Source organism: Pithys albifrons, chromosome 1, assembly GCF_047495875.1.
Source record: "Pithys albifrons albifrons isolate INPA30051 chromosome 1, PitAlb_v1, whole genome shotgun sequence".
Lineage (NCBI taxonomy): Eukaryota > Metazoa > Chordata > Aves > Passeriformes > Thamnophilidae > Pithys > Pithys albifrons.
In genome coordinates, this window is record NC_092458.1 from 5,470,168 (window position 1) to 5,495,572 (window position 25,405).

Sequence of the window (25,405 nt, forward strand, 5' to 3'; positions counted from 1 at the left end):
GTAAGTGACAGATTCCCTTCAGCTCGTCTCAACCACCACTTCATCTCACAAAAACAAACCAAAACTCAGCTATGATTTTGTAAAGATTTCGAGCCAAAAGCCATAGAAGTGGGTTTATTTCATATCAGACCATATGGCAGGTAATAAATATCTGAGGGTCTGATGGCTGATAACTTCCTACATAGGCATGGGAAGAAGATAAAATTTCTGTAATCAAGTTTCTTGACAGATAATGCTGTGTCAGTCTTCACACATCCTCATTCTGTCTCATGTTTCTTCAGGTTACAAGCTCTTCAGAGCAAGTACCCTTGTGGTGCTCTGATCACAGAGTATTTCAGTGCTATTACAGTGTGTGTCAGACCAGGAAGGAGCTGCAGCTCAGTCAAGGCTGGTTAAGTGGAACTTAAGGTTGCAATCCTGCCTTTGTTTTGAATGGCTCATCAAAATTATACAAGATTCCCATTAAAATCACAACAACAGAACTTGTACTTCCAGTTATCCATACTGATGCCAGTGGAAGAAGCGGGTGGTCCATTTGCAACTTTCTGATCCCAATGAGTTTTCCCAGCTGTTATTTACAGGTAATAGAACACATTTTTCATCTTGGGCCTTTGGAGTCGCTGAGACCAACTGAAGGGTTAAGCTGCTCAGGCCATCAAACCTGACTTTGTTCTGCAAACACAAAAATTGTTTGCTTTACCCACCTCAAAAATGCTTGAGCTTCTCTAACAGAGACAAAGAGTTAAGTTGCATGACATGTGTGGAAAGCTTTATTTTCCTCATCGTTTTACCCTGTGTGAATTGTGTGTGCTCAGGGGTGACCAAAAAGCAAAAATCCTCAGAGAGCAAACCAGCATTAAGCCTGGGTATAGCATCCTGCTGCAGTTCTTTGTATCTGCTGGGTGGAAACTACTCACTGTGTGTTTTTCCCTCCTTCCAGACTCTGACGGCACCTGCTCCCTTTGCCGATGAGACAAGTTGTCAGTGCAGAGCTCCCCATGAGAAACTGACCATTGCACAGGCCCGTCTGGGAACACCAGGTTTGTGGAGAGAGCCATGTCCACGGGACTGTGGGCACTCCCAAAGCACAGGTTCTTCCTTGCAAACATAATTAATGCTCACTTGTGCCTTCTGTTCCAAAGGGAAAAGGCCAGCCTGGTATCTGGTGCTATCAGGTAATGGAGAAGAGACCTGCAACTACAGACCATTATCTTCTGTTAGAAAACATTGCAAGTTAGAGTTTGGTGTTTTTGTGAATGCGTGTTTGTTGGAGGGAAGGCTTGCCAGCCCACTCCAGCCCATCTGAAAACTGAGTTGTGTAGTGCTTACCTTCTGGATTCTCTTCTCATATTGCCTCTGTGTGCTGGTGGAAAGCTCTTCTTTCACCGATGTTCCTGTTGATCACATCAGACCTTCAGTGGCCTTAAAGGGCATTTGCCCTTTGCAAAGAAAGTGTGCCATTTTCTTTATCTGAACATCTGTTACTGGGCTGGGGAAGTGGGATGATTTCACATAAAGTCCCAAATGGAAAAACAGGTAATGGAAAGGTTTATGTAGAAGAGGTGAGCAGTACATTTGTACAGCAATAAGCTGTGGTAAAAAGCAAAGCCACAGAGGCAGGAGGGGAGGAAAAGGGAGATGATGGGAAAAAATCCATAAGACAGAACTGCTTAGAAAGGCAGAGAGAAAAGAAGGAGACATATGGTGGAACTCCAAATCAGGCAGGAAGATGACATTTTTGCTAAATTAGAGCACGGGGATGATGGATGGTAATAAGTAGGCTTAGTCTGAGAGAAAACAGCAGAGTGCAAAGAACAAGTAATGTGCAGTCTAAAACACTGTGAGTTCACCCATGTTGCTTTGGAACATCAGAACTGGGGTAAATCTCCACAATCATCTGATCTGGGAACAAAAACCCATCCAGCAGACTTACGTGCAACTTGTTTGGTGTCTGAAAAATCACTGTTGTGTTTCTTTCTCCACAGTTGACAGACCAGTCAGAGTGTATGCAGATGGGATATTTGACCTCTTCCACTCTGGCCATGCTAGAGCTCTTATGCAAGCCAAAACTCTATTCCCAAATAGCTACTTATTAGTAGGAGGTAAGATTAGTTATGTATTACCCTGGATTTTTGCTTCTGTGCTTCAGTATCAAGGAGTTATTGCTGTGCTTGCACCCCCAGCTGTTTACAGACTCTGACTTGAATGCTGCTTTCACTCTGGGGGCTTTCTATAGGTGATTTGCCTTGAATTATGTCTTGGAATTGCATCAATTAAAGTAAAAGTCAAATTCTGCCCTCAGCAGCACAGGCACAATTCCCATTCTAGTTAAAGCAGGTGCCTGCATGGCACTGAGCTTAAAATAGCTCCATATGAATAATTTACCTTTTTCAGTTTTTTGCTCAAAATTGTTCAAAGATGGAGATGATTGAATGAGAACAGCTGCTCATTTATTTCTGGTGCCTTGGTCCCTTCACCAGCTGGGCACAGCCTGTGACCCCTGCCTGTCAGCTCCAGGCCCAGCCTTCAGCACCACCAGAGAGGCCAAGTCTGGCCCATTGTCATTGGAGACCCAAAAGCAGATCATGAGGTGAATGTAGTTTTCAGCTCACAAGTGTCCCTGTGCCCGTTACTTTCTTAGAATTTTTTTTTGCTATGACTTGTCCTCTTTTCTCACTGTGCATCCGTCTGAGAGCTGTTCAGCAGCTGCCTGTGCCCAAGGAGTCACTGGAGAGGGGCTCTGTCCTGCCCAGTGGGCTGTGCAAGCCTCAGTCTCGTGAGGCCTCATAAACCTGGAGTTTGGTTCCAGTTTCCCTGCACCTTTAGGGCTGAGATGCCTTGCAGAAACATTTCTCAGCAACCTTCCTTCAGCTGCTCCAATGCTTACAGCAAACATGAACGAAGCCTTCAGGCACTGTAAGATGCATTATTTTGCATATTTGTCCCAAATCAGTTGAAAGAAGAGGGGAAAAGACCCAACACAGAGGAAAACAAGATCTCCTTATAAACACACCTTTTGGTTTCACTCAAGTTTATGAATTGTGGCAATTTCCATGGAGTTTCCTGGGAGGCAGAGGAGACATCCTTTGTTATGAACAAAACATGAAGGACACTCTTGTTTCTCTGCTGAGCCAGAGAACTTGCAGAGGAAGGAAGTGGAGGTGCCAGACTGTGAGGTTTGAAAAAATGCAAGTTATGAACATTTTGTTGTTGCCTGGAAAGGACTGGGGAGTGTCCCAGATAAGGGAAGGAGCTCTGGGTCAAAAGCCTGGCTCCTTTGGAATTCATGGCATAGCTTCATTTTGCCCTTATTTTTAGAGTGAAGGAAAAAGCAGCCAGCAGTCCTTAGCAACTTTTCCCAGCAAGGCACTGTGTGTCAGCCACAGGCAGTTTGTGCTGCAAGAGCACTGGTGTCAGTGTCTTTGTGGACACCACAACCAACCCCTTCTATTTCTTGTTGAGAAGACAATTACTGGTCTTCAAGATCATTTTTTTTAAATAGACATTTATACTGAAATCAGTCATTAGAGCAGGATGACAGAATCAAAAGGAAGTACAAAGGTACTGTATCTGCACCGTACATGAACAAACAGTGATCAAAAAATAAACCTTTCCTACAGCATTGAAGAAAAATTACTATTTTCCAATAATTTTAGTAGACCTTTTCTTCCAGGAGAGGGTAGCTTCAAGATGGCATAAAGGCTGTAAATAAATATAAATACAGTCTCAGGATCTTTCTGGTGAAAATGCTTTGATCTCCATTAAATTTCTTGTCAGCAGTTAACTTAAATGACACAATAAGATAGAGTAGCATTTCGCTGACATTCATACATGTGTTACTATCTGGCTTTGAATTTTGCACAAACTCCAGGGCTACCTCAGCCTTCCTACATTGTTTCTACTTTAAAGATCCTTAATGACCATCACAGCAAGAACATCCATTTTAGATCTCAAAAAGGATTGCATCTTTGCCAGCGCCTTGCCTGGTAGGTTGATGTTTTCAAATTAGAAAGAAGCAGCAGCTGTGGGGCTGCTCTCACACTTCCCTGCAGCACTAATAATGTTGCATTTGTCATTTGTCAAGTACATTTGCAGACAAGTGAGATTCAAAGGCACAGGTTTGACCTGTGGTGAAGGACGACCACTGGCAACCCAGCTATAAATGGGTATCCTGTTATTCCATGAGGGGTGTCAAATGACTGTTGTAGCTGTAATATTGGGCAGAGTTACAGTTGTAGAGAAGGTCAATGTGTTTCTCACAACATTATGTGGGTAGAAAGATAATACCTAACTTGTACAGCCCTCTGGTAATGTGGGTGTTGCTTCCCCTCATTTTAAAAGCAATGTGACAGAGTATGGGTACATCCAGAGTTAAAGATGCAGGATTTCTGGACCTTAAGCTCTGCTCATTTTGTTAGAGCACATGGCTTCTCCCAGTCCTTTCCTTGGGGCTTTTTTCTGCAATTTCCAATTTAAACATGGCACAAGCCTTACTTTTCTTTCTGTGAAACCTGCTGAACTCAAAGCTAAACTTGGAGACAGATTCCTGTTAAATTTTCCATAACTTGTTTTCCATCAATGTTTATTTAGTAGAGAAACTGTTGCACTGTGATTTTGAGCTTTGTTGGCAAATGCCTCATTTGGAGCATTTACATAAGAATAAAAAGTGGGAGGAGAAATCCCAGAGAGACTGAGGTGTCTCTATCCTTGGGTACTCCTGGACATAGTCCTGAGCAACCTGCTGAAGTTGACTCTGCTGGGAGAGGGGGTTTGGATTAGGGATGTCCAGTGGTGCCTTTGCACCTCAGCCATTTTGTGATACATGGAGTCAGTGAGCACTCTCTGATTGCCACACTGCACTTTTTGATTGGTTTAAAAACATTGGCTTTCACTCCTGAAATTTCACAGCCCATGAAATCCCCACTTACAGTGGGATTGATTTACCTTAACATGTGTAGGATACTGTCCTCCCCCCCAACCAGCCAAGGGGAAAAGAAGAGGGAGAGGAAAGAAAAACTTTCAAACCAGGTTTATGCTGAAACTAACTACATATATTTATACAGAAAAGAGAAAATTAAGAGGAAACTACAATATAACACACACTTACACAAGTTATATATAACAAGGAATAACCTCCCACTCCCCAATTAATACAAAGCCCCTTACTCTAAATTCATAAGCACTCCAAAAGACACTCAGCAAGAAAAAGTATAACAACAAAATATTTCTACTTCCCTGAATGCAAACAAAATGCAAGCACAGGCAACAGGAGCAGGGCCCAGCATAGTAGAGGAGCTGCCAGATGTTTTCTTCTTACTGCAGCCATGATGGAACTAACTAAGCCACTCCCACACACTGGATTTTACCCCCTTTGAGATGATGTAGTATGGTATGGAATACAGGATTATTGACTAGAAGAAGTCAGCTGTTAGCTAGCTAAGCCCAGCTCAAATCAGCTGACCTAGCTGGACTTTAGAACCTAAGTTGAGGCCCACCTGGCTAAACCCATAACAGATACCACCTGGGATGTTCTGCAGTATCTCACTTGGCCTCTGGCTGCAGTTCCAGAAAGGGAGGGATCTGTCAGCAGCACAGAGCTGTACCTGCCAACCCTCAGCAGGACTCTCAGATGTCCTGGAGCACCCCAGAAAACGCTAAGCTAATAATTAAGTGCTTAATGGTATTATCTGGGAAAAATTAACTGCTGGTCATGCTAATTTTACTGAGTGTGCAGCCATTTTGCTGATACTTCCATATTTTAGTTTGCAGTGATGATTTAACTCATAAATTCAAAGGCTTCACTGTGATGAATGAAACTGAGCGATACGAAGCCCTCAGACACTGTCGGTATGTGGATGAGGTCATCAGAGATGCACCCTGGACACTGACACCTGAGTTCCTTGAAAAGCATAAGGTATTCTTCATGAATTTCTCCCTTTATTTTTCCCTTCGCCTTTGTAGACTGACTGTTAAGAATAAACAAGAAGTCTCTGAAATTCTACTAGTGGGAGCAAATTATTTAATTCAGTTACTTCCAGTCACTGAAATTAGGTACATAGCATTGCTTGCCTCCATCTCTGTCAGAAAATGTTACATTTGTCTTGACTTTTGTTTTTTCCAATATGCTGTGATGATTTCTGTATTGGGATTTTTAAGGGTAAAATAACATTAAAGAGTTAATCACAAATTGACTTCTAGAAAAGGAGATAATAAACTAGGAAGGTTTGTTTTACAGTGACCGATGTCCTGAATTAAAGGCATGTTTCTTACTAATGGCAAGAGATGCAATACATAAAAATACCACGTGTCCTCTAAAAGGCAGGATAGAGTGTTTTCCATGCTGCTGATGGCCTTGCAACATATATGAATATTAACAAAAGCATAATTAATTAGGACGTGTTTTAGTGTCCACATCGCTGGGTGACAACATGACAGTACTAGGGATACATGTATATGTGCACAGCCTTGAGCAGCCAGAATCAATGGTCTGCCTCCATGGTTTTGAAAGCCAAGACTTTACCATTTGCCTTACCTTTTCCAGTAGCAATAAAAGCAGGCACATCACACTGAGCAAGGCAGAGTGACATGTTAGTGGCAGTGCTTCTGGAGATGAGCTTTCTGTTCTTTCATAATGGATCATACAACACAGCAGTTGCAGACCTAAATCCAGTGCAGTGTTCTGGGTAATGGCTTTAGGATAGAACATCAGAAGCAGTTAGCTGAAGTCAAGAAAAGAGATGATCCTCCACAACAGTCCCTCAGTGGACCAACATTTGGTGATGGTGGGATGTGCTTCTTCTTCTGTTTGCTGCAGATTGACTTCGTAGCCCACGATGACATCCCATACTCTTCCGCTGGCTCGGATGATGTATACAAACACATAAAGGAGGCAGGTAAGGGCAACTTTACATTGTTAGCACCTTCCTTTTCAGCCTCAGCTCAAGTTCTTTTACAGCCTTTTAACTACAACTGCGGGGAGAGAAGCAGGAGAGATAGTACCCCATTCTCCTACACCCTGGCAGTAGGTACTGCTGACTTGAGCAGAAAGATTCACTTCGTAAAACCACAGAGGATGTCCTTGGCTGAATTCCTGCTGTAAACCCAAGGAAGCCATTCAGATCCGACATGGAAGAGTCCCATCTGGGTTTTTAAAACAATTTTATGGTGCTTGATTGAGAGTTCTGAATGGATGAAAATGAGTTTAGTTCCCACAGCAGCCCAGCCAACTTCAGTCATTTGTTGATAAGCACAAACTGATGAGTCCTTGACACGTCCCAGTCCTGAATCTGGGCAAGCACAGGAACCCTTCAGGAGTCGTTAGAATCCACCTCTGATTTGCAGTGAGGGTTCTGTTCATCACACTGGCAGAGGGTCTCAGTCACTACCGGAGTAATTCATGTGCCATGACTGCTCATCAGTTTGGTTGACTACCATATTACATTGAACAAAAATATGCTGAAGTCATTAGGAGTTTGTATCTCCTCAGCTCAAGGAAGCTGAATTAAATCTGAGGAGAAAACATTAAGCCGCTGTTTGCCAGCAGTACCTGTCTTAACACAGTAAACAGTGCAGGAGGTGGAACAGATGATAACTTTCTTTTCCTGCCCCCGGAGATGCTGCTTTAAACCCCAGGGAATCCAGCCTCTTTCTGGTCTACAGAAACTTGTATACTGGAGGCTTAAAAAAATTCCAGAGCAATCCGCCTGATGGTAACTTGTCATGCAAAGTGACCTTCCCAAGCTATACAATGACAGCAGCAGACCAGGTATTGACCTGAGCTGAAGGAATAAGCTTTTTATAGCAGCAGTTCCTGATCTTTTTTCACTGATGAACCTCCCTGTGGTGTCAGACTCACAACCCTCCTTTGGAACTCCTGTTCTGTAGTTTCAGAGCCAAGGCCAACTTACTTCACTAGGCAGTGGAGAAAAGGCACCTCTGGTAAGGACAGGTCAGCAAGGGACATACAGCACACGTGCTGGACAGACAGCTATTTTGCTTTTCTTCTATAAGGTGCTGAGTGCACAGGACAGCATGACAGGAGCCCTTGGTGTCACTACATCCTTACCAGACCGAGTGTGAGAGTGGCCAAACCTGGCACCCCCCTTTCTTCTGTTGTTGTGCATGGATGCAGTGCACACGTCCTGATGGGACATTCCAACATGGCAAAATAGAGTATGGACTTGCAGCTTCAGGGACTTGTGCTCTGCTGTGTGTCTGTCATGGTGAGATGCCAGAGAGGCATCTTGAGTCTTGAATGGATGAATTTTGTTACATATAAACTGGGAATAATGTTACCTTATTTGTGAAGAATTTTCAGATTGAGTGCTACAGAACAGCATTATTACAATAATAATTTCCCCTTTCTCCTAGGGGTTTTGTTTTAAATAGACCAGTTCCAGTACTCCCATTTCCCACATCAGGTTCTTGGAGAGCGGAAAAGCAGATGGGGACCTTGAAACTCCTTTTGTAGATTCTCATGGGCTCCCGTTTCCCCACTCCCTTCAGTAGGTGGGAGGGCATACAGGCAATGGTGAGCTGTGTGACTGTGCACTGACTAAACCTCTGCACATTTGTGAACAATTAGTTTGGAAAATATGAATCAGTCCAACACATGAAGGATATGAAAGCAAAGTCAGTGACTAAAGGTAATGTTTACATAGAATTCTGCTTCTGGCTTAACAAAAGGTAGGGTTTGGATTTTGTTCCTGTATTCTTGTAGCTCCTGTCTCTAAAGGTTTCTGGCTCAAAGTGGGTTTCACTGTTTCTAAAATTAGTTTTCTGAGTGACTGCTGCAAGCCTGAAAAGCACGATCAGGGAAACATCTCTGCTCATGATTAAAGTAATCTGTTTTTTAGCAGAGTATTAATTAGAGATCAGAAATTAAAAATATCATATAGCATTTAGTCACAAGAGGCTGCTAAGCTTGATTCCTTCTCTGGTTCTTTTTCTAACGCTGTGAAATTAGCTAGCAGTGCTTGCCTACTTCAAGTGAACGTGTGAGAATTAATTTGCCAGTAGCTTTAGCGCTGTTTAAGACAAAGCACTACTTTTCATTTTTCAAAACCATTTCCACTCTTCTCTCCCAGCTCTCTCGCTCATCAGCAGCTTGATGTTGCAGTTACATATAACTGATAATAATTTTTTGTAGCCCTTTGTAACTACTAAACCAAGGTGTGCCAGCACTCTGCTATTAATGCATTCTTGACTTGCATTAACAGTTGAGGTGATCCTGTCTGGGTGAGGAGCAATTAAAAAGCAATAGATACCTCAGGTGTGTTGAGGGAAATACAGGCAGTATTGATAAATGGCCAGTTTTCTTGGGGACTGATTTGTCAGAGCAGGGAGGGTAGTTACAGAGCTACTGCCATGGCTGGGTGGACATGGAGCAGGCTCACCTCAGTCCCCACAGTGTAACTGGGTTTGTTCACACCACCAGTACCCATCGCTGCCCTGTTACAAACTGCTGGCAACTCCAGGGCGCCTTCCAGTTACTGTAATGCATCTTTTACCTGAAGGGCCCTCCTGGCTTTGGTCAAGGCCAAAGGCTGGTCTGTTTTACTCAGCAAAACAAAGACTGTCAATAGTGGAGCACAGGAGGGGAGGGGAGATTGGAAATACACAGGAGAGCAGCAAACCACTGTGCTCCTGCATATAACAAAGAAGCCCTTGTGATTATGGAAAGAACTGCTCAGTGAATTGCCACAGCTGTGAAGTTAGGCCTTCCTGGCCCAGGAGTCCCTGCCAGTCCAACAACTTCCACATCACAGCTGACATGGTGCAGAGGGCAAGTTTTAGTGTTTCTGAAGACTTGAGGAAAATTAATGGTATAGCAACCTTGCCCTTCCCAAGCTCACAGAGAAACAACAGGAAAGGAATAAGGCAGAATTGCAAACCTCTTACCTTTGGTCAGGCATTTTTGTGTTCATCCTCAGCTACCTGCTGCAGTGCCTGGTCCTGCCAGGCTTTCTCAGCAGGCTTCCTTTTCCTGTTTTGCCCAGGAATGTTTGTGCCAACGCAGAGAACCGAAGGTATCTCCACGTCAGATATCATCACCAGGATTGTCCGGGACTACGACGTGTACGCCCGGCGCAACCTGCAGCGGGGATACACGGCCAAAGAGCTGAATGTTAGCTTTATAAGTGTAAGTACTGCTGCTGAAACACTCTCTCCTAGGACCCTGAATGTACAGTAAAGCTTAAGAAACTATCTTCCTCCTGCTGCTTTGAAAAGAGCTGGAAAGAACTCAATTTAAAAGAAACTGTTAAGCTGAGGGTAGTTTTAATTGCTTCTATTAATTAGCAGCTTAATTTCCATCTTACACTTTCATGCTCTTAACAAAGCTGCTGCTCCCCCTTCCTCCTAGAGCTGTAGGAGACAACACACTAGGAAGGAGCCCAGCCCCCACCACGGTCTGCTCAGCCACTCACCCAACACGTGATTTCTTTCTTCAATATTATTCTGAGAAGGCAGCACAGAGAGCAAGGATTTTGAAATCCAAACTTTCTCTACAATGTGATAGGATAAAAAACCACCAAACCTAAAAAACCCTAACAAAACCAACCACAGAGCAGTGAGGTTACTAGGGAAAGCAAAAATAGATTTCAAAAGACAAGAAAGTACATTAGGAAGTTGGTACATAAGTGATGCTGAGTAGCTCAGAAGCCACAACAGGTAGGGTGAGTGACATTTGAAAGGATGGCTCAGATTATTCATCTTCCATACACATACCCCTTATCCTCCAGTGAGAAGTAAGCACTTTACAGAAATGAGAGTTTACCTTCCTTCATTTCCTGTTTCAAGTCTTAATTTAAAGCCTCAAGATAACCCACATAACTGAAATCTCCCTTGTGACTGAGCTGGCTCACAGTATGACTTCCCACCTCCTTCCCTGGAGCTGGGAAACCCCCTTGTGAATGACTGAATTGTGTCATTTCATGAGAGTTTTGTTTACCTGTTTCTTATTTTGTAGTCTGGCAGATAAATCATAGATAGCAGGGCATAAGTATTTATTTCACTGAGCTTTTTTTTAAGGTCTTCTACTCCACTAAAAAAATCGTGCCTGTAAGTACTGCACCCAAAAGGGTCACTATTGCAAATATTCATTAAAATAAGGCATGCTGGATGCCTTGGAGGGTCTCAAATTTATGCTTTAGCAGCTGTGAGGTTAAGATACTGTTGCAGAAGGTGTGCTTTCCCCAGTCTCAGACACTGACATATCCTGAAGACCCTCCTGGCATCTGATTCTTTAGCTTACAGTAATTTCAATGCAGAAATATTAGTTTGCACCAAAGACTGCCTCTGTTTTAAAATTAACCCCCCAGGATTTCACCAAGGCAGAAGAGCACTGGTTTCCTCATTAAAGGAAGGGCTGATCACCTCATAGGTGCAGAGTGAGTTCGGTTTCTCTAGACGTTTAGAATTTTGTTTGTGCTTGTGACCTGCAAAGACAGTTCTTGTAGTGATTTGTGAGCTCGAATAAACCCCACTTCAGCATTAAACAGTGCTTGTTTTAAAAGTAAATTGAAGTACCCCTAAAGTGAAGTTAACAGGGAATTTAAAGTTGCTAGTGATCTGTGCTTCTGGAGAGACCATCACACCCCATCACACCTTTGAGGGCACAGCCTTGGTGAGCTACATGGGCCGGATGTTTGTGGAGCCAGAAGCATTTCAAGACAAAAGCCCTTTACCTCTGCAGTATTTCAGAAGCTTGGACAGATGAGAGCTCTCTAATACTGTCTTTTCTGTCCCTCTTTTTTTCTGTATGACGTAGCAATTAGGAGTTTGCTCTCTTCTCTGTGAAGTTTGCTGGCCTACACACATCTGTGTTACAGCCAGAAGCTCCTGTATGAGCCAGGCTTGGAGGTGAAGAGAATTTTCCTTCTGCTTTGCAGGAATCCAACTAGAGAGACACTTCAGGCCAGGTTAACATCCAGGCTGGCAAGTCAGCGGTGTTTGCTGGGAAACCCAGGGAGATTTGCCTTTTGCCCACTGCTAAGCTTGAGCTGTTAGTTTCTGACTTCACAAGTCTCCTAGAACTTTCCAAGTGCGTTCAGTTTGAAAATCAAGAAAGATTCATTTAGTGGATTAAATACAGTAATAACAGGAGCCTTTTCAATATGTACCTTCTGCACTTTGTTCTACAAATCTTAAACTTGCATTTACAAAAATCTGGGAGTGGTTAATGGAACAGTTAACCAAGGCTGTAATGTATTATGATACATTAATGCAAGTTTTTATCTTCTTCTCAACTAATTGTGGCTAATTATTTCCAAGGTTTTTATTAAACTCTGACCACACTTTTAAAACAGGAGAAGAAGTACCGCTTTCAAAACCATGTGGACAAAATGAAAGAAAAAGTCAAGAATGTGGAGGAAAAATCAAAAGAATTTGTTTACAAGGTGGAAGAGAAGAGCCATGACCTCATTCAGAAATGGGAAGAAAAGTCCAGGGAATTTATTGGCAACTTTTTAGAGCTGTTTGGACCCGATGGAGCTTGGGTAGGTATTGTGCCATCCCAGGAAGTCTGAGTGATTTTTATTTCTCCTCTGTAACACAGCTCAAGAGCAGATGCTGTTACTGCAGTCTGTGTTTCAAAAGCCAGCAAGGTACAGTAATGCCAAACCTGGTTGCTGAAGCCATTAATGCATACCAATACTGCAGCAGAAGGATTTGCTGCTTCTGGCTGTTGCTTCTCTGGGTTTTCTGTATTTTGTGAAGGTGTGGTGCTGAACAGGATATTGCATTCAGTAGAGCTGCAGAACAGCAACACATGAGCAAACAGACTAATGCAGTCTGTTGGCCCTGCTAGCATTAAATGCAACCATACCAACATCAGAGATACACACTGGAGGTAGTGAGGGAAACAGGACCACTGAAAAGGTTTTTGATAGTTCTCTGTACCCAGCAGTAGAAGATGACAATTTTCTAACTTCAGAAATTACTGACAGAAAGTTCTGAGACATGACTTTATATGCCAAGTGTCCAGTTTCATCTAATTGTCAAAAGGGAAGGCTCAGGTGGAACTAAAGCACTTGCAAAGCTTTTGCTACGTGATGGTTTTGCAGAGCCATCATGTGCCAAGATCCCCAAGTGCCTGGAAAGGCCATTGAGGGTCTGCAACAGCATCTTTCTGGGGAGAAAGCCCAGGATCTTACCTGCTCAAACCAAAATCACACACTGAGCGGTGAGTTGGTGACACTTCAGAGCCCCAAAAAGAGTTCTGGCCCTCGTCTTTCAGTCTTGCCAAAGCTTGAGAAGCTTTGCTTTCTTCTAGGACTTCCCTTTGCAACATTGAAACTGGTAATGAAGCTTAATTTGAATGTAGAATTTATTATTTGTTTGAACCTTCTTAGACCTTCCTGCTGAGAGTCAGTCTGTTTCCAGCGAGCTCTCCGCACAGCTGTGTAGGGTGAAAGCCCAGGCCCAGCCAGACCCTTCAGTGCAGGCACTGTCTCAGACGTGCTGCTCCAGCTGCAAACTCTGAGTGAAAAAGGCACCTTCCCTTGAAAGGACCTAACGCTTTTTGTTTGTAAACAAACCCTTAGAGTCACAGACCACTTGTGAGTTAAGTAGCCCTTATCACTGCTGTGTCACAGCTCAGGGCCACCAAAGCACACAGTCCCCACCTGTCACTGGAGTTCCCACCTTTGGACTGAGGTGACTTGCTGTGTTGATTACCACTCGGTTGAGTTGTGAAGGCTTCAGAACAGGGACTGTATCTTTATAATCTTACAGCTACTTCTGTCCCATGCCAAGGCAGGTGGTCACTGAATAACAGCCCCAGCCATATAAACATGTAGCTTATTTAACAGTTTGTTCATTGACAGTGTCCTATTTCTTGGGGAGGGCAAGAAGGGAACTCTTCTGATGAAATGCCTGGGTTTACTTGCATCGCCCACATCCATGTGAAGTTTCCCCTGTAGGTTATTGCCCATAGAGCTTGGTGTGTGTTCCCCATGTTGGGATGGTTCTGTGGCCATAGGGGCTGAATAACTAAAACTAATTCTAACAGAGCACATGAAATCCACAGGAGGAGAGATGAGTTTGGCTGTGCAGAGAGAGGAAAAGAATTTTAAATCCTTGATACCATTCCCTGGCTCTACCCACTCAACACTGCACACTTTGTGCCATTTCTAAGAACCTTTGCTGATAAAACATTTTACCAAATTCAGTTAGGGAAAAGCTGATCTGCAAAGGTCTTTTAAGATCTCCAGTTTCCTGAGTTAGTGTTTGACTAGAGGAGGACATCTGGTGCAATAACAGGGACCTTTGTTAAGAACAAGAGGAGTGAAATCTCCTCACAGTGTTGTAGGAAAAGCATCAGTGACAGCAAGCTGAGAGGTGGTGTGGCTTTTTTAAAATCAGTTTGAGCCTTGGCAAAAGGAAAGACTTCTAAAATAATGATAACTTACTATTAGTGTCAAAACTGTTATTAACATTAATTTGCCTTATCACTGTTAGTTAGATGTTGCTTTTAATGTTGACATTAAAAGTACGGAAATCATTATGGGCATGCTGGATTTCTAGATCAGTAATTTGCATGCCATTAATATGCTATTATTATTTCACAAATAATTATTATAATATGCTTTATACTAGCATCAATTTTCTGAAAGTAAGGTCCACATAACCCACAAAAAATGCCTGTTGGTGAAAAAGGTCAAAATGTCAGTTTTCAAATGTCAAGATGTCTACAGTTCATTGGCAGTTTTGGCCACCTGTGCAATCCCCTGTATGTACATTTTCTGCAAGACAGTCACAGAGGAGTCAGAAATGATGATTAATGTGGCATGAAACTTGAGTCTGCTGTGTGAGAGTCCCAGCAGACAGCCCAGCATACAGGGCCTAATGGCAGAGATACCTGTGCTCCAGGGGAGTGGAAAGCAGCAGGGTCCATTCTGCCTCCTCTCAGACTTGCACGAGCAGGCACCTACAAATGAAGTCAGCAGAGAGCAAAGCTCACAGGGCAGGGGGTCCGTACCAGTCTCCTCAGAAATGTCCCTTCAGATGAGGTGTCCCTTCCAGGCCAGCCTCCCTCTCCTCAGTACACAGAGGAAGGTGGGGGTGTGGCTGCAGCACTTCAGACATCAGCAGGGGCTCAGATAAGAACTACAGGTTACTGCTAGAACCCAGGGATGGTGTTTAGGCCACACCATGTGTCTGCAGCTGGACCTAAATGTGGCCTTGGTATAATCAGCAGCTCAAAAGCAGAAGTCCTCTGTAACACCAGCTGGCACTTGCTTTGTAAAGCAGAGGAGTACCAACATACAGACAATAAAATTCAGAAATAGGCAAAATATTTTTTCCCAGAAGCAAGTTTGTCAAAAACAAACCCTAAACTGATTTGAGGTACCTGAACTTACTTGAATCGAGGCTTTGAAATTATTTTCCCACCTCTGGTAAAGGTCCAGAGCACATCCAGAGCCTTGTCTAACCCTCCAGCACTTCTGGGAAGCAATTAACACTTGTTCCATTCTTCAACACCCAGCAGCCCAAGGAGCACCTTGCCTGCGAAGGGCAGGACTTACTGACCCTGCTAAGGCACAGCTGGAGGGAAAGAGGCATTCTGGAGGCAGGTGAATTGCACTGCAGCAGTTGTGGGTTTAGCCTGCAACCTGATGGTTCCAGCACTAAGGCAGGAGGCAATACTGACAGTGTGACTGCACCAGCATGTTCAAGCAACTCTTTTTGTTGGGGGTTATCTTCTGTGAGAGGGTGAAACACATTAAATCAAGACAAGAGAACCTCTAATTTCTACGATCTAAAGAGAAATTTTGCACCCCTACCACTGAATTGCAAACAGGCTCTGGGGCTTTGCCAGCCCTGGTGACATCCTCACAGCTCTCAGCCACAGAAATCCTCCCCCATCTGAATGTTTCCTGGCACCATTTATCAGGAGCAACTGCCATCTGCTAGTTGTTGAGATTTTAGGAAGCCTTGGCTATTTTGGCCGTAGCTGTAGTGCAGGGGTAGGTCACACACTGTGGGCATTGGTCGGTGTGGCTCCAGGCAGGAACTGTTCTGCTGCTCCACACAGCAGCAACATCCAGGCTCTAACCAGGCTCTAAGTCAATAAAGGCCAGTGTGATAAAGATGTAAATTCAGAGAGGGTGCAACAGTTAAGTTCAGTATGTGTGTTCAATTTTTAACATCTGGGATTAGTAAACACCAGGAACCTGAGGGGAAAATCAGCATTGGTCTCTTTGCTGGCAGGGAATATCACCCTTCTAAGCGGGGGAGGAAGAGCAAGATGGGAAGCCACAGGCTCCTTGGTTGGGAGGAGGGTCAGCACAGAGCAGAGTTACTGCAGGGAGAAGGGCAGGAGGAACAAGGTGAAAACTTAGCTGAGATCAAGTCTGAAGCTCCCCAAACAGGCAGACCCAGCATATGTTTTGCATGAGTATTTTCCTCTCAGACCTGAATGGCAACTTAACTTTGTCTGGGCTGGATCTTCCCTTCCAGCCGAGCATTGCCTCCGACCTGACTGCCAGTACTGCAGCCACGGCTGAGACTTCTTGCTCCCCATCCCCAGGAGGAGCAACAAGGTACTGAGATTTGGCATTTTCCACCTGACTCCTGCAGCAGCTGCACAGCACATGCCGCACCTTCTGTAACCCAGCCTGGCAGGCTGACACAAGGCCATGTAGCTGCTATAACAAGTAGAGGCACTTGCCTTAGTGTAGCAGATTGCTCAACTGCAGAGGTGGTCTCTTCCACTCCACCAGCTCTGGCAGGCCTTCTCCAGCTTTGCAAGGCAAAAATGACAATAAAGCTTTAAGCAGAACATAGAGCCTGCACGTGTTTCTCTTTTCACACAGACACCCAAATGCTGGCATTCCCACCCCCAGTTTATGGTTTTGGGCTGTGCCTGCTCCAGGTAGCTGGGGAAGCAGGTGCCAGCATTTGGCAGGCACTGGGCTGTTTTCCTTGAGAAGGCAAGGAGGAATAAAGGCTGGGAGAGACAGGAAGCTCAGGAGGAGAAGGGTGGTCTCTCCCAGCATGCTAGAAGGAAAAAGAGTCTTGGGAACTGGGAATGTTGGGTGTTCAAGCAGAAAACTGACTTTTTAAGAGTGTGACCAAGACATACAAAACACACAAAGGGAGTCCTCGCAGCTGACTCAGGACAGTTCACACATTGTTTTCACACTGGATCTGTCCCAGCTGAGGTAAAAACTTGCATGTAAAAGCGCAGGTTATTATGAGCACAGTAGAAGAAGGAGAGCAGCCATGCTCCAGGGCTCTGGGTCCTTGCTCTCTCCCAGGTGAGACACTCAGTGCAGCCCTTGCCTGCCCACAGCCATCCCTTCCCCTCTGTGCAGTACTCAAAGAGCTTTTCACTTTGCTTTTGCAGAAGCAGATGTTCCAGGAACGAAGTGGCCGAATGCTCCAGGCTTTTTCTCCCCGGCAGAGCCCAAACAGCAGTCCCACACGAGGCCGCTCTCCATCCCGTTCTCCATCTCCACCCTGGGTCATCAATAAGTCCTCCCCTCCTTCTCCAAAAGCTGCCTCTGCCTCCCTCAGCAGCATGAGCGAGGGAGACGAGGATGAAAAATAAAATACATATTTTTTTAACCATGAGACAGAAGAACAAGCTATGAACTCAACCACTGGATGGGGAGAAGCGTGAGGAACACCAGGGGTATCTCTGACAGCAGGGATCGTGCTCTGGGAAATGATGAAAATGAACTGGAGTACAGCAAGGGAGATCTCAGGAAGAGCTTATCCCATCCCCACTCCCTGGCGGTTCTGGAGGCCCAGCCAGCAGCACCTGCCAGGCACAGCACCAGGGACTGAGAAAAACACACCTGTGTGCCAGGTCCTGTCCCTGTCTTGCTGCTCCAGGCCAGGCCAATGTGAGCTCTGCACCGAGGGGGGCTGGCAGGAGAGCCCTGCTGGCTCCTGATCCAGACCCAGCACACAGGCAAGTGTCGGCTGCAACCTACGGATGGAGGAAATGCAGTTGTACCAGACCCTGCTGACCTTGAGCTCTTCTGGCACATGAAGGAATGGCATTGCTGCAGCAAATACACTGAGAAACAAGGAATAAAGTTCTACCTTTTTTCTTTTCCAATAACGTCTGCCCCAGAGCCCAAACTATACCTCTGAAATGGAGAGCTCTCCAGGCGAGTTGGGGGAAAATCCACTTTTAATATAATCAGTGCTGCTTGTTGACCAAGCCTCTGTATGGGATGTATGTAAAGAGTCAGGCTTTTTGCTTTATCAGATTGTTCTCCATGTCTTAGTGCCTGAACAGCTGCCTGATCACTTCCAGTTTGCTCCCTGGCTTTGCACTTTGACGGAAAAAAATTAAATGAAAAGACAGCCCTAGCTGGAATGTGGTGGTTTAGAAGATAGTTTGAAGATGGTTGTCATTTTGACTGGTGAATTCTAAAAAACACAACATGGGATCCCAAGGCCTTGGGATGTGGCCTCCTAGGAAACCCTGCTGCTCCCAGCACACAGTGCTGCTGTTGTCACATAGTACTCAGCCAGTTCAACAAACTTCTCATCAGGTTCTCAACAAGGTCTGTTCACAGACACACTGCCTCTGCAGAGGGACCCGAGGCCATTCTTCTGTCCCAAAATGGAGAAGAAGTTGGAAAAAAGGAAGCCTTTTAAAGGGGATTAGACACAAGGATTTTTTCTCTCCATCCGTGACACCCATCCAGCCCCCAGCAGAAAAACAGGGAGAGTACACAGGTGAAGCTTTCCCCTTCCCTTGATGATCTCCTTCCAACTGGGCAAAGCCAGACCTGACTGACTTCTGGCTTCACAGTCAGTCCCTCAGCTGGCACCTGCTGAGGTGGCTGCAGGGACTGGCAGGATTTCTGAGCATGGGGGGCCCCAGCCCTGGGGGCTGCTCTGCCCCAGAGCCCAAGGAAGCCCCCAGCGCTGTGGTGGGGCTGGGCACCAGTGATGCCATTTGGCCCCCAGGCTTGCCTGGCACAGCTGCCTGAGCACACAGGCACATGGAGGCTCCAGCCCAGCACCAGCTCTGGTGTCCTGCCTATAGGAAAAGGCTGATACTGCCCACTTGTCTTTGGGCAGTCTGCTGGGCACAGCCTCAGGCATCCCAGAACAGGGGGTCACAGCAGCAAAATCACTGCTGTGGTGCTGCTGCCTGGGATTGCAAACCCACCAGGACATGGTGCCTGCTGTGGGCAGCACCATCCACCACTTGCTGCTTCCCTACACAAGCAGCGCAGGAAGTGCTGGGAGAGGGAGCGCTCCATGAGGCTCTTGGAAAAGAACTGAGGGAAGAAGATGCCGGGTGGTGTGGTTGTACTTGCTGACAGCAATGCCCCCCAGCTGCTGTCCTGACCTTGCTGAGTGACCAGGTTGGTTGGTAGGTAAATTCCTTTCACTCTGTCCCCTTCCAGATACTTTTCTGGACAGGTAAATTACAGACCTTAGTACGAGGCGCTCAGCTCATTCCCTACAACTTTCATCCCTCCCCTACTACGGGGGAATTGATTTTTCCTTGGGAACATTCTGCCAGACACTTCTCAGGTGTCCCCAAGACCAAGTACACAGCATCTTGTGCCACACTTTGTCCTCTGGAGACAAGCTAGTTCCTTCTTCACAGAGCTGCAAAAAGAGATGAGCAGGAAATAGGGTGGAAAGTGCAAAGGGAGAGCCACAGCTACTGCAGCTGCCCCCAGCTGTGCACCCAATGGAACGATGCAATTAAGACCTTTCTCAGCCTTAGGCAACCTGTTAGTGTAATTTCATACTTGGGATGCACTTGTTAAGTTTTCCTGATTCTTTGCAAGTCTTAAGTCTTCCCATCACAAACCACTCCTCCACCACAGGAACTGTCTGTGCTCTTTTGGTGCTGTTGATACGATGAGCCATGTCCAAATGCAATGGAGGTGGGCAGGGATTTGTTGTTCTTGGTTTTTACCACTTCTTTTTTGTTCATTTTAGTTTCATAACACTTAAGTTCAGCAGCCCTTGCTCAGTGGTTTGAATGGGGACAGCACCACGACTTGTAAGTGGGAACTGGAGAAAAACTCACCAGTGACCTGTTCTTAACAGAAGCTTTCTCAGAGTCACAGGTGGGTACCCAGCAACAAAGCCATATACTGTACCAGGTGTCCATTTGCATAACGCTGAAGCCTTTCCCTGCTGGTACATTCATGTGCTGTCTCCAGCAAACCAGAACCTCTTCGTCTCTAGACACGGGGAGGACAGTTTTGCACTTCTGAGTCATGGTTGGGGTTTATTTTTCACAAGCGTTGCTTTGAGTCCTATTTATCAGCCAAGCTCCACATGAAAAATAAACAGTGTATGACAGACACAGCTGCCTCTCCCTGTTATTTTAAGCACCTTTGGACACAAAACAACCAGCATAAAGCCCACTGATGGCACAGTGCCCGTTTCCCCCATCCTTGGTACCACAGGGCTTTACACCCCCACGAACGCCACTAGAGCAGCTCTGTCAGCCTGCCCAAAATGCTGCTGCTGCTCTCCACATGGACAAGATCACCTCTCCTTCCCTTCAACCCACATTTTTGTGGCTGCAAGGCAAAGGTGGGGAAATGCTGTCCCAGCTGGAGAGGTGCAGCCTTAGACACCATCAAGTCTGAGACACCCCTCACCCTCTGCCCCAGCACAGTGGAATCAGGAGCCACTACTTTAGTTATTCTAAATGGAAGAAAGAGATGGTGCTTTTGCAGCCATTCTGGTTTGGCTGCTGAAAACTGTCCCCAGCAGCAACTGAGATGCTGCCATGGGTGTCAAATGATGTGTGGCTGTGCCAGTTTTATGGAAAACTGCAGCAGCAAACATGAGCCACAGGGACAAATCCTGACACTGGCCTTCAGACTTGACTTCCTCCAGCTGAGTCAGTGTGACACATGAATATTCCTGCTTTGCTCATTTGTCCTTTCTGTAAGAAAGGAGTTACTACTGCAGCAGCTGTAAAGATCATTTACTGAACAGTCCTGCCTCAGGCAGGGAGAAGCACAGGCCTTCCCACCTGAGATATTTTTAATTACAGAATAAGCAAATTTCAAAGTCCTTGAGCACAGCAGAGAAGCTATTTAAAATCAGAGAGTCTTCACCAAAATGCTGCCAGATGACACAGGCTTTATTCCTAAGATGGATTTGGGGCTGTTTTGAGCTGTCTTGGCATCACTTGGGAGTTACATGAGAAGCATCCCTGTGAGTGAGCTCAGAGTGTTCAGCCTGGCCCAGAGGAGATCCTGGTTTTGGTTCATGGCAAACCCCCTTGGGAACAAGGCAGCCCCTGAATCAACTGCAGGCCTATCAGCTCAGCAGGAAGGAAAGGTTTGACAGTACATTACATGTGCTGGTGAAAGCATAACAAGCCATCACAGGAAGAGTCCTGTGTGATAGCATGTAATTAAGCAGCAGTTTCACTTGAGTCTGGTTCAGAAGACCCCTGACCTCCTCATAAACAGAGCTGAAGATAGTCAGAAAATGAACCCAGAGTTTTGCTCTTGGGAGGAGACCCTTTCAAAGCAACAGACTTATCTTAAGAACTCCTAGTCTGATTTTGAAGAGAATTCTTTTCCTCTCAAAATATGTGTGACTGGTAGTGCAAACATGCAGGTATTTTCTGCCCTTTTCTTTCCAAAGGGAAGGCCCTTTCCTGGTATGTAAAAGAAAGGACAGCATTAGCATTTCTAACCAAAAGGGAAATCAGGGTCACTGCTTCACAGCTCTGCCTGAGGGAGAGGAGACAGATACAGAATGAAATAAAAATAACTGAAAGCCTTTGGATATGCACTTTCACTGTGCTAATCCAGGAATGCAGGACTGAGACTCCAGCAACAACTGAGGCTCTTCCCATAACAATGTCACAAGAGCCTTGAATTCCCCTGCCCCAGCGAGTTGTTCTGGCCCATTCTTTCACACTTGGTATCTCCATCCATTTTTTAGACACTCTCCAACAGCATCAATCCCTGCTTCAATGAGGAACAGGGAACTGCAAGTTCTGAAGCCAAGTGAGGCAGTTCTGCCTTTCACACAAACAGAAATGCCTGCTTTGTGTACTGGAGAATGGCAAAATACACTGTGAAGACCCACAAGCAAAACAAATACAAGGAGGAAATTATGCCTTTGAAAGGATCCCCTCCTTTAACCCTTCCCAAAGGCAGTTTCACTCTATGAAAACAGAAATGTCCCCTTAGAGGATTAAAAAGTTACAGGGCTTGATCCTCCTTTTCTCTGGTAATACTTCATTGTCTGTGCTATACATGAAGTAAATTATCCCTGTGGAGTCATCACGATTTTGACTTGAAATACTTTCATCATTTTGGTAGCTCAGTTTTCCAGTTACATTTAGGTTTTGGACACAAGTCTTACCTCCATAGGCAGGGGAATTCCTTCTGTTGCCCAGCAGATTATGGTAAATAATCACTCCCCTTGCCCCTCCTTGATTGTCTAAAAGGCCTCTCACAAATGAGTGCATTTATTCCATGAAAACCAAACACTTTAAATATTTACAGTGTTCCCATGCAAAGAAAAAATGCATAAGGCATATCCTGTGTAAGAGATTCTCCCAAAAATAGCTGGTTCCAAACGAAACATAATCCAAACATCAAAAATCTTGGGTGGTGGGTTTAAATTTCATTTTTCCTCCTAAAGAGGATCTTTTCTTTAAACCATCTCACAGCACATACTTGTATCACAGCAACACACTGAACACGGAGAAGGAAAACACCAGCACACTCACGGTATCTTTAAAGAAAGGAAAGAAAAAAAATAATATCATGTCTGACACCTTTCAACTTCCAGTTTCTGAGATTTCAAGTCCATGTGTTAAGAACTGATAAATAAACTACACAGGAGCTAATTAAAACACAGCCATTATGCAAGGAGTGGTGGTACTACCACACCATCAGCAGAACTGACTCCAGCCAATGACCTGAAGTTACACCCACAGAGATGTGCCCGAGAGGATCACCTCGCATGCTTTACCCAACTGTTACCAAGAACCCAAAAGTTAGAGATTAATTATATACTTGAGCACTGACAGTTGTGTGTCCAGCCCCCTGATGAAACACTTCCATGTGCCCTTACAAATCTAGAAACCCCAGTTGACTTGCTGTAAAGCAGCATTCAGCAAGCTGGGGGGATTGTCCACTGCTGAGTGCACAGAGTAACAGCAAGACTGAATGTATTTAAAAACCAAAACAAAGCGTAACTGCAACCTCCTCCTCCATCACAAACAGCCATTTGTGAGATACTTTGTAAAGTGGTGACTCAGACATTTCTCGCAGCACATAACGCAACAGGCAATTGTCAGGTGCTGCATCACACAGACCATGAACACCCACTCACCAAAATGGACACCATACCTGGAAATCCAGAAGGAAAGAATATTTCCCTGGGGGAATATTGTTGTCCTGTTCCAGAGCATGGAGAGCTCAGCACTCAGAAGCACCAATCTTTAGTTCACAAACATCCAGGGACATGGAAACTATGACACAGCCGTGGGTCACAAAGCCACTTCCCTTGACCTGAATGCAGACCTGACCATGCCTCAAGTGCTGCCCCTCCACTGTCCCCAGGACTCTGCACCAAGTATTCCCATATCTATAATGACATTTATTTCCAGAAGGATAAAGAGCAAAGAGAAATAGGTGAGGGAGACACTGGACAGGACAGCTCACATGGCAGAACGTGCAAACTGGCATCAGTTTCCAAAATGGCAAGAACGTGTAAATGACACTGGCCTTGGAGAGCTTCCCAGCACCAACACACAGTCAACATGTGACTTGAAGACTGGCAGAACTGAAGCTTCCTTCTAAAATGGTCTTTGAAATCAGGTACCTGGATGCTAAATTCAAGAAAAGAATCCAGAGTGGCAGATCAAAAATGTCTTACAAGGTTCAAATCACTGCTCCAGCAGCACACAAGCAGAAGCAAAGGGACATCACGGCTGCCTTTGGACTAGGAGACACAGGAGGGGAACAGCTTGGGCCAGAGCCATAAGACAAATTATCCAAGTCACTAGGACAGAGGAGGACTTTCAGATGGCTGTCACAGGATTTCCAAATGGCTGATGCTGTTGGACAGCACACAGGAGACATTATTTACTACACTCCATTTTAATCCTAGAGGAGATGGCAAAAAGCTTGGAGTAACAACAGCCTCCAAGTTAGATGCTGAATATAAACTGATGTGACATTACTAAAAAGTTTAATTTTTCCAATCAAGCATGCCTGACATGTTTTGTATGTCTGACTTAATTTAAAAACTGTCTGCTGCAAGCCTTCTCTTTCCACTGAAAGTGACAAATTGAAGTACTGAGTCTACAGCCGTCTAAAAAGGCATGAATTGTACAACAAAAACCTCATCCCTTATTACAAATTGTTCTCATATATAAGCCTGTGTTCTAAAGCCATAAATCTTCATTATAGTGCTGCTGCTGCAGCAACTCGTTGCTTTATTTTCTACAAACAGCTACTGCCAAATATTATGCAGTACATGCTGACAGATTCTGCAAATTTGAGCTACTTAATTAACCACTCAGCTCCTGTGAATACTCAGGCAAATGGTGAGCAGTGAGAAAGTACAACACACAGACTTCTTCTCATTTGAAGTTTTAAAATAAATTCTTCATCTGTAAGAAAATTATTTCAGTTCTAGCAAAATTTTGGCCATCTGGAGCCTCATTTATTACTTAATAAGAAAGCTAATGAGCCAAGCGAGGTTGGTCCCCAGGCATTTTCCTGCTCTGGAATTGCTTGGTAAGAAACTTCAGGGTTTTTTTTTTCATTTTCTTGAGTAACTTAAGAAGCTGTATGGAGAGCAGAAGAAATTTCAAGGTAGAAGCCTTGGGTGTTGAGTTTATAACAGCGATTTCAGCTGTCAAGAATAATCCAAAATTTAGCTTTAGGGAGATTTATATAGCAGAAAAAAGAACCCAAACACCAAAGGTGCTAAAATTACTCTGAGCTCCCAAGTGCAGCTGAGTCTGCCCCTCTGTGGGCATGTGAGAAGTTGACCTTTGGCTGCCAAATCACAAACTAAGCTCCATATTGTGTGAAACCAAATCAATCCCTTAAAAGTTTCATCGTGTAGATTTTGTGTATTTTTATTTGTCAACTATGGAAAGAAAAAAGGAAAATAAGAGTATACACAAGTCAAGTACTAGAAACAATTTCAATAAGTTGCAGAAGATTCTAAAATAAATTTAAAACATGTCCAAGTAATCTAATGAAAAATTACCTTCTCACTCCTCCACTACAGGTATAGTTGATGCAAATGATGTCACCTCAGAGGAGGCACCACGAGACCACTTTCCCTCTGGGTTGGAGGTGCAACACAGGCCAGTTCACCACTAAGAGCTCTTCCTGTAATTGACCTTTGGAACAAAATTACTTGGTTTCCACCCACATCAGAAGCTCATCAAAACCTCAGTGCAGGTTTA

At 44.7% G+C, this 25,405-nt stretch overlaps 1 protein-coding gene across 5 annotated transcripts in view; it reads left to right on the plus strand.

The window, feature by feature from the left end:
• PCYT1B (phosphate cytidylyltransferase 1B, choline) overlaps positions 1-20,299 on the plus strand; it is a 48,217-nt gene extending 27,918 nt beyond the window's left edge. For 3 of the 5 annotated variants that reach the window (XM_071548332.1, XM_071548092.1, XM_071548241.1), the window contains 7 exons: positions 941-1,040; positions 1,986-2,102; positions 5,763-5,914; positions 6,815-6,893; positions 9,999-10,141; positions 12,309-12,497; positions 17,351-20,299. In XM_071548332.1, the coding sequence (XP_071404433.1) occupies positions 941-1,040; positions 1,986-2,102; positions 5,763-5,914; positions 6,815-6,893; positions 9,999-10,141; positions 12,309-12,497; positions 17,351-17,554 (984 nt within the window). In that variant the 3' untranslated portion in view covers positions 17,555-20,299. Of the gene's footprint in view, positions 1-940; positions 1,041-1,985; positions 2,103-5,762; positions 5,915-6,814; positions 6,894-9,998; positions 10,142-12,308; positions 12,498-16,461; positions 16,788-17,350 lie in introns of those variants that run through there. The other 2 variants (XM_071548153.1, XM_071548420.1) reach the window with 2 other exon arrangements.
• The last annotated feature ends 5,106 nt before the right edge of the window (positions 20,300-25,405 follow it).